Raw genomic sequence first — 10,063 nt, forward strand, 5'->3', positions numbered from 1 at the left:
ACACATATACATATATACACACACATACACATACACATACATACACACACACATACTTGTATTTGTGGTTTACGGGGACTCTCCATAGGTGTAATGGTTTTTATACTGTACAAACTGTATTTTCTATTGCCCTACACCAACCCTACCCCTCACAGGAAACTGCTGGCAATTTTTGAATTTCATAAAACACCGTTTTGTATGTTTTTTAAGCCTTTTGTTTTACGGGGACACAGGAAGTGTCCTCATAAACCATGTTTACGTTGTAGTACCCATGTCATTATACACATTTGTGTCCTCATAAACCATATATACCTGTACACACACTCACACACTTTCTCCTTCACTCACTTTACACTTACTCAATGTCAGAGAGTTGACAGGTGATCAATAACACCTGTTCATTGAGAACTGGAAGTAAATGCCATCGTGTAAATTTATCCTTCCTATCTTGTCTCAGGGTTGAATGGTGGTTAGAGAAGACTGGAAATGAGGATTTGGCATCAGCAGCCAGATTACCTGGGTAGATTACTTACAAATTGTAGTCCATTAGATTACAAATTACATGACAAAGATTGTAGTTAGTAGCATAATCAATTGGATTACACATATTAAGTAAAATATTATGACTACTTTTTGATTACTTTTAGATTACTTTTGGCCTGATACATAAAACATGTATTCAATTTTATCAATATCATGAAGTGCATTAAACATTACTAAACATTTACGGTCCCACTTTATATTAAGTGGCCTTAACTACTATGTACTTACATTTAAATTAATCATTTGGTACAATGCACTTATTGTGTACATACATGTTTTTACATTGTACTTCTATTTTAAAAATACCTGCATGTAATTACATCTGTAATTAATTTCTGTAATTACATTTATAATTACACTGTTGGCCCATCCCTTACACTTTAACCCACCCTTAAACCTAGCCATACCACCAAACCTGTCCCTAACCTTACCCGTTTCCCACCTCAATAGCAGCAAAAGTGTTTTGCAATACAATATGAACACAATAAGTATATTGTACTTATTTTTTGATGTAAGTACATAGTAGTTAAAAACACCCAACACCCAAATTCTAGTTTCCCTCTAGTGCTTATGACATTGTGCGAGCATTCATGTGCACCTGTTTCAAAATTATGATCATTCTGACATGAGTTGAAGGCAGCAAGACAATCTTGGTTACAAAACACATGCGAACGAGATAAAAAAATCACTTTCAGGACTTTTTTTCCAGCTGTTGACCAATAAACACATTGGCCAATCAGAATGCACCCGACTCTGAAGCGCTTAAGCATTTAAAGCTGTTATTTCATTATTGTGCATATTATTTCATTATTGTGCATTTCCACCTCTGTCCCATCAAACCTGATGCACCAGTTTACTTCTAAGCTTGCACCACGCTGGCTAGGGCTAAAACGGAGTGCCTTGAGTCAATTATGGGATGCTAAACCTTTGATGAATTTGAGAAGAAAAGTGTTGCTTTAGACACCCCGGGTCTTTGAGGTAGCGTCTCGCCGCTCCTCTCTTTGCCATTTCATCTGACGGTGTGAGATGAGGCCAATTTCCTGCTGAAACTGCAAATCACTTTCTCAGCTCTGCTGGGGGGAGGTAAGGGGTGAATTCTCTCAGATAAAGTGAGAGTGAGCAAAGAAATGTGAAATGTCAAGGTACGATTTTCCATTCTATCCCTCTATCATCTCCTCCAGTGAGTTGGAGTGCTTTTGATAAATTGACAATGTAACCCAACTCTCATCTACTTTAGTCTTTTATTGTACAATGTTACAAATTCAACAAATCACATTTACACTGAAAGCATTACACACTGCCATCTGTCTACACAGTATGATATGTGTTTTTGATTAAATAAAGCTGGTTAAGGTCCCCGTGCTCCCTGCTGCTGTTAAATCAATATCACACTAACTACTTGCCAGAAATTAATTTTAATAATACAATTATTATTGTAAATAAGTCCAATTACTCATAATATTACATATTTTGTCTCATGAAAATGTAAAATAATTATACCACATTTCTGACTAAATCTGACTGGTTACAGTTAGTGTTAATACAGCAAATTTGCAATTTTGAAATGACTGTAATGATTTGAAATGGTTGAAATACTCATTTCCTGCTGCGGTACCAGATGCGCTTTCACACTTTCTTATATAAGACAGAGAATGCAGTGTGCGTGTGTGTGTGTGTGTGTGTGTGTGTGTTTTATATAGTCTGTTCTGCTGTATGTTTCACAGAGTTATCTGTAACCTGTTTAGTGTGATTCAGTGGGGACACTGAAAAATGGCCCCTTAAGTTCAAATGAATAGTGCTGTTTCGTTCAGTTTTTTGTTCGCCACTTGATGTTTCTCACTCAAAAAGTAATGGCAGCGCATAATCATAGAGAGTAGCACAACTTTGCATTGGCACTAGTGTGATCTTTTTAACAACATTTTGTCCTACCGGCAGAAAAATAGTGGACCAACCATTCAGTCATAGTCTGGAGCCCTAAAAAGGAGGCAGAACGATTGTGTGCTGTGTTTTTGAACAAATCAGTTGAGTAAATGATTCAAGGACTAATTAAACACAGTCCCTTGTTTCATTCCTGAATGAACCAGCATTTTTGAACGAATTGATTGAGTGAATGATTCACTAACTCATTTATAAAAACAGGCACCTAATTTGTTTCTGAATGAATCATCAATTTTGAGCTAACTGATTAAGTGAATAATTCAATGACTCACTCATAAAGTCACTTTTGTTTTTAAATCGACTGAATGAATGATTAAATTTCTGAAATATGCTAATACAGACACAAACAGTGAAAGTCTCAGTGCAGTGAGGCTGTTGTATCTGCACTCTTGGAATGCTGTTTGACCAATCAGTTTCAAGGACTGCAACTAACTGTAGTAACACAAGCTATACAACACTGCTTGACTTGGTCTAGATGGGGCAGTTCTTACTTAGTGCAACATCAATAGCTTTTTCAAAAAGCTCTGAAAATTAACGTGCAGCAGTTTTATTGAACAATGTTGAAGTGTAGTTGACCAGAAAGTGCAGCAAGAACATATCAGTATATGATGGAAGTTTCTAAAGCCATTATCTTCGAGACATCGTCAAACCTCACAATGCTGCTTCATGTTGAGGGTAATATTTGGCAATGTTCCAGAGTTTGTCATTTGATGTTATCACTGAGGATTTTGCATGTTGTTTCTGTCTAGGTGACAACCAGCAGCTCCGGCAGACACACAGTTATACAGTCTGACACATACTGTCACACTGTGGGAGTCACACCGTTGGTGTGTTCGCAGATGTGACTTCAACAACTAATAATAAACTTCACAGCACCTCATACTGAGAGATGAATCTTATGAGTTCATAATAATGTCAACTCCTTGGTATAAAGCGAAATCTTTCTTATTGCTCAGAACACTCACCTGTCCATCAAGGTCAAAGGCGAGACAGGAGATACCGTGTGTGTGCATGTCTTTCAATATGGACACTGTCTGCACAGTATATGAGTCCCACACACAGATATACGGCTCCTTTCCAACCTGTCCTGTGGCCACCAGCACTCGCTCTGGATGCAGGGCTAAACTGTAGACAGAGAATTACAATGAAGTTAAGATATTAAAAGGCCAATTAATCAAAATATTTTACCATTTCAAGTTTATCGCAACAGCTGAAAACCATGCCTGTGAAAACATAATCTGTGCAAATATGTCAGCACAAACACTTTTTCAACTATATCAGATGATAAATATTTGAACCACAAATATTAATGCCTGAAACATATTTTATGCAAATATGTGGACTAATGGTCAACCAATAAGGGTTTTTTAATGGTCGATGATGATATCATAGGGTCTGTTCAGACTTCGTCACTTGATGCGTTTTTACTGATCAGATAGCTATCCTATTTGTGACCCTGGACCACAAAACCAGTCTTAAGTCGCTGGGGTATATTTGTAGCAATAGCCAAACATGCATTGTATGGGTCAAAATGACTGATTTTTCTTTTATACCAAAAATCATTAGGACATTAAAGGGGTCATATGATGCGATTTCAATTTTTCCTTTCTCTTTGAAGTGTTACAAGCTCTTGGTGCATAAAGAAGATCTGTAAAGTTGCAAAGACTAAAGTCTCAAATCCAAAGAGATATTCTTTATAAAAGTTAAGAGTCAGCCACGCCTACCTAAAATGGCTCATTCTAACACGCCCCCACATGTCTACGTCACGATGTGGGAAGATTTGCATAACGCTGCCCAAATGTTCACGCAAAGAAAGAAGGCGTAACTTTTATTCTCGCTGTAGTATTGTTGCTGCCGCCATGTCGTGAAGGCACTGTGTGTTTTGTTGTGAAAGCGAAACTACTTTGTTTGGCCTTCCAAAAGAGGACGATATCCGCTTCGTCATGCCTAGAGCTGATCCGTGCTGGTCGCTGAGGAAATACTTCAACTTCGCGCTGTGGATCGCCGGATCAGCTTTCACCGTGGACGAAGCGGAGTCCAGCCCAGGGTCGTCACATGTGGTTGTCGTAAGCCCACTGGCCGCTCCTTCGTCGATTCCGCAGGCCGTTCCTCACTCTAGCCGCAGGCCTCCGCTCACTCAAGGCCGTGGTGTGTGATGCTGTGTTTCATTGTGAAAGCGAAACTACTTTGTTTGGTCTTCCAAAAGAGGACACGACTAGAAATCAGTGGTTAAGTTGTATTTACAACACTGTTCCAGAACAGTTCAACCCAAATATTCAGATGTGTCCAGCGCATTTTATGGAGGACTGTTTCCTGATCCTGGAAGAGTAGACTACAATGCCGGCTGTCAGACTGTAAGTAGGGCTTGTTGTTTGTCATTTCTCCAATCACAAATGCAGACATGGTTTCCTAATCATCAATTAATTCACTACAAAATGGTTCATAGGATGTATCTCACTCCTAGGAAACGATATTTAATGAAGCTTTCTTCATCTTCCAATTGTAATTTCTGCTCAGGAAACTCTATAGGAACCTATAGACATATGTTTTGGGATTGCCCTGAAGTTAATCATTTCTGGAAACAGGCATCTAAGACTCTGAAGGACATACTGGAAGTTGATATATCATGCTGCCCTAAGCTTTTGCTTTTAAATGATGACTCATCTTTCGGTTTCTCTCGGTCTCAGAAAAAATTGTTATTCTCTGGATTAACTGCAGCAAAGTTCCTTGATTATTACGCCAGAATGAGAGCATAGTTCCTAACCATATCGGCCTAGAAAATCGCAACTTTTCATTTTCCGTCGGTCTTAGTACACGATGTAACTACAGAAGAGTCAAGTTTTAAATGGGAAAAATATAGAAACTCTTTGGTCTTTTTTGAGCGAGATGCTAACGGTCTAATCAGATTCAATGATCTATGCTAAGCTACAGCTAAAAGTGCTACCACCAGACCCTGAGATTGGCTGAATGGATTCGAAAACAGTAAAACTCAACTGTTTAACTCTAGGGGAGTTGGAAAATGAGCCTATTTTCAAAAATAGTGGAGTGTTCCTTTAAAGGGGGTGTCTAATGCTAATCCATGCATTCTGACTTAGGCTATTTACACTGTTTAAAAGAGTTGGATTCTCATGGCTAAACATGGCCAAAGTTTCAAAAAACGAGTTGGACATATAACGAGTATTTCTGTGCCAAATACACTCCTTCAGTTTCGGAAAGTTTTTTTCGACTATGACCCTGTATGACGTCATAAAGGGCAGAATTCCTTGTATGGGCATTTCTCCCGGAAAAGTGCGCGCACACATCAACCACAGCGAGAGCAAGAGCACGGCTATCAATGTGCTTCACTCGGGTTACGGAAGTCGTCGGCAGCGCTGCACAGGACTTGCTCGAGAAGGATTTGTCCTTTTGTTTGTTTGTAGAGAAGCATAAAGCTGTATCTGTCTTTTAGAAATCTGATAAAACTAAAGACTCTTTGGAGATATGAAGGATGCAATACTACTGTGACGAGTGTGGCGGTGCCGATAGCCGTGGAAACGGAGCAAGGCCGGTGGAGTAAATGATAATGAGCGACACCTGCGCCACTCACCGTTCTCGAGTCCCACGGAGGAGCTCTGGAAGGATAAAAGGAGGAGTAACGACAGTGAAGGACGAGAGAGGACCAGGCCTGGACTTTATGTTGTTTTTGTTTTATTATGTTTTATGCGGCAGTCCAGGGGCGCCGGACAGGGGGTAATAGTGGAACAGAGTAACAGTGGCCCATGGCAAGGGGGGGAGGGGGGCGATCGCGATCCCTAGACCCGACGCCCCACCCCCACCCCCAATGAACGATATAATGGAATCATGAACATACACCCCCTGTTTCTATTAAATTGTTATCATGTTAAATACAAATTCAGTCATATTAAAAGTATTTTATGACATGACATCCATATGCTACTTGACTAAAAAGATATAATGTGTAGTTAATAGATCACACTAACATTAGGCTGTTTTTAGCCTCACCCTGGAGTTGATGCACTCTCCGGTTATGAAACTAAGTAAATAATTAAATAAATTAGCATGATAATATTGTGTATCAGCGATCTCACAGGCTGACGATAGGATGATATGACTATGGAGCATATCGCCCAACACTACTATAGGTACTCAAGATTAACATGAGATTGGCAGAAACTGTGTGTGTTATGATCCATTTAATAATAACACATCTGGTATTATAGCACAAGCATTTGAAGGTAATGCTGTCGACCTTGAGTACTGAGGTATGTTACCCTAAAGTAACAGAAGAACACGTTAAGTATTTACAATGGGAAAGCACACTTGCAATGCACTGGCCAAAATTTGCTAACTGGCTATTCTGCCATTACACCTTCCAGAAATACATTACTAAATATTTGGTGATTGTCCTGTTTGAAATCCAGCCTTGATTTATACAGATAACTGATAAAAAAGCTTTTAAGAAGGGGGTGTACGATTGTGGACAGCTATAGTAAGACGAGCTATCGCTGATTATCATTTCCCACAATCAGAAGTGAAAGTGAGAAAAGGGCTTTTAGTTATCAGAGCCCCATGAAGAGATAATCTGGAAAGCACGCTATCTTCTGCAACCTAAGACTCATGAAACTGGCTCAGATAAAGTCTGTCAACACAGCATATCTGTGTGTTTTAGATTTAAATGTAGTCAACATTCATTCCGTTCCTTCTATATTTTGAAATAAGCTTATATTTTTTATTCCACAGCATGTAGCATTATCCATAATAATGCCCCGGTGTAAAAATAGCACAGACGTGAGGTGGAAAAATCAGGTCATCGCGGTTCATGGAGCAGTTCACTCTCACCATCACACTAGACCACCAAATTCATTCAGGCTTGCCTTCACATGCCCTAGGAAATCCCAGAAGCATCCAAATGTTGCGTAGTAAATCTGTCCAGCTTTACTACGCTCTCTCCTTCACGCACACATACACTATTTTCCATATTTATCAGCAGTGTAAAGGCAATCGCACACTGGATGAGAAGCACAGTGCTGAAGCGCGGCTGGGATAACTCACAGGTACCGTACACCGGTGGACATGTCAAGCTCAGTTCATCACAGCAGTCCAAAACTGTTAATCTAATCACCAAACATGCAAGAGTTCACTTCTAGAATGAATAAAGTGCTGTTTGGTGAGTTCAAAATTTTTTTTTTTTACTTTTTAAAACAACAACTGAGTAAACGGATTCGACTGCACTGTTTTTCCATTGTTTTTTTTGTTTTTTGTTTTTTTACATGCACTTTGACCATTGTATTTGACATGTATTTGACCATTGCGCTCATGTCTCTAAAGGCCAATTCACACCGCACAGACAAACGCCAACAAACACCAACAAACAAGTTGGCTGTTGGATTTAGAATTTTATGAAAAATAACTGTCATGTTCACACTGCCCCAACAAACACTAACAAACTTCGAGTCACAGAGAGTCAAGTAACACCGTGTCTACACCAGTGTAGACAGCGTCACTGATTATAATCAATAGAACTATAGATCAATAGTAAATGGTGTAACATCGGGGAAGTCTGACTGGGGAAGAAATGTATGATCCTGTAGCCACAATCAAAATTTTACTGTTATTAATGTCTTTGCGTGTCATTCTTCGCCTGAAAGACGGCGAACAGACTAGTCTGTTGGCGTTTGTTGGCGTTTGTCGGTGCGGTGTGAATTGGCCTTAAAATGCTGCATTCAAGTTAAAAGAAAAGCAAATGACACAGCATTCTAAGAACATAGCAATATGTTAAACTTTTAAAAAGTGCATCACTAGACCTTGAGTTTTTATTTATTTATTTTTTTCATTCCACTAAACTGCATTGCCTTTTTGTGTCTCTGTGTGTGTGTGTGTGTGTGTGTGTGTGTGTTAATAGCCTCCAACTGTACACTGACTATCCATAAACCATTTGACCGTTGGAAGAGAACACATTGCATCATAACAAAAGTGCTTGTTCCCTGTCAGTTTTGGTTTGGTTTGGTTTAGTAGATGTTTCCATGGGCCACAAAGGGAAGGAGGGCATTACATAAATATTAATTTTGTAAATGTCCTTTTTATTGTAAATTTGCATAATCCTGCCAGTAAAATGTATTTTAATATTCTGCAATAGTATTCAAAAGGCAAGGGAAAGCCACTGCTGAGGATGCTACTTTGAAAATACACTGAACAAAATTATAAACGCAACACTTTTGTTTTTGCCCCCATTTTTCACAAAAAAGTGTTTTGCAATATTAAATATATGAATATTAATTACTCATAACTTAATATAACTATCAAAAATGTTTTTGATAATCATAGTCAGAGGCGTCAAGCCCATTCAAAGTGAGCCAAGTGCAAAATTTCTGATCCAAGTGCATTTTGAATGCAACTTCCAAAAGACAAAAGCCGAATAATATTTTTTATATTTGATACAATCACACCGGTGTGATTATATCGTTCAGTGCGGCACATCATCAGCTGCTAAATTCAAATCTGCGTTCACGCTTTGGCTGGCGCTGAGCCAGAGACCGACGCGTTTTTAAAGCGCTTTTACAGCATTATAACCAATCACACACGATTCTGTTGAGCTTATGAATGCAATGACCAATCAGAGACGTTCAGATGAGTCATCACTGAATATATATATATGTGTGTGTTTGTGTGTGTGTGTGTGTGTTGTTGTTGTTGTTATTATTATGAATTCATCCAAATCAATCAATTCAGTAAAAAGAACCAGATTTGCCAATGATATTAGAGAGGATGTTTGAGAGTGAGTTTGATAAAGTCACCCCATGACAAGAAGAACCTTTTTGTCCACAATATACAATAATAACAAAACAAAACAAAAAAGTGTTTTGCAATATTAAATATATGAATATTAATTACTCATAACTTAATATAACTATCAAAAATGTTTTTGATAATCATAGTCAGAGGCGTCAAGCCCATTCAAAGTGAGCCAAGTGCAAAATTTCTGATCCAAGTGCATTTTGAATGCAACTTCCAAAAGACAAAAGCCGAATAATATTTTTTATATTTGATACAATCACACCGGTGTGATTATATCGTTCAGTGCGGCACATCATCAGCTGCTAAATTCAAATCTGCGTTCACGCTTTGGCTGGCGCTGAGCCAGAGACAGACGCGTTTTTACAGTGCTGTGCATTATAACCAATCACACACGATTCTGTTGAGCTTATGAATGCAATGACCAATCAGAGACGTTCAGATGAGTCATCACTGAAACACCGGTGTTTTGCTCTTATCAGAAACAACAGTGCAGATGTGCGTACGAATGTAAGTAAGAGATTCATTTCACAGTGTAAACAGCTTCAGTGATTTTAATGGGAGTTTTTGAGAGTGTCTCTGGCTAGACTGAATAAAAAAGTTATTTGATAATGTAAATGTTCTTTGCTCTCTGTAAAATGAAAGTGTTATAATTAGTAACTTACAATATTGTTATTAAATTCACATTAAATACAAAGTCAGTCGTATTAAAAATATTTTATGGCATGACACCCATATCTGGTACTTAAGTAAAAAGTCGGGTTTTTATGTGTAGTTAATAGATTACACT

The 10,063-nt window shown here is 38.5% G+C and overlaps 1 protein-coding gene across 1 annotated transcript in view; it reads right to left on the reverse strand.

The window, feature by feature from the left end:
- The window catches only part of eml5 (EMAP like 5), a 119,874-nt gene that overhangs the window by 74,952 nt on the left and 34,859 nt on the right, over window positions 1–10,063 (reverse strand). Inside the window, exon 2 of the mRNA XM_016543946.1 lies at window positions 3,441–3,606. Within this exon, the coding sequence (XP_016399432.1) occupies window positions 3,441–3,606 (166 nt within the window). The remainder of the gene's footprint in view (window positions 1–3,440; window positions 3,607–10,063) is intronic.

The sequence above is a fragment of the Sinocyclocheilus rhinocerous genome, unplaced genomic scaffold (assembly GCF_001515625.1).
Source record: "Sinocyclocheilus rhinocerous isolate Xijiao unplaced genomic scaffold, SAMN03320098_v1.1 scaffold1635, whole genome shotgun sequence".
Classification (NCBI taxonomy): Eukaryota; Metazoa; Chordata; class Actinopteri; order Cypriniformes; family Cyprinidae; genus Sinocyclocheilus; species Sinocyclocheilus rhinocerous.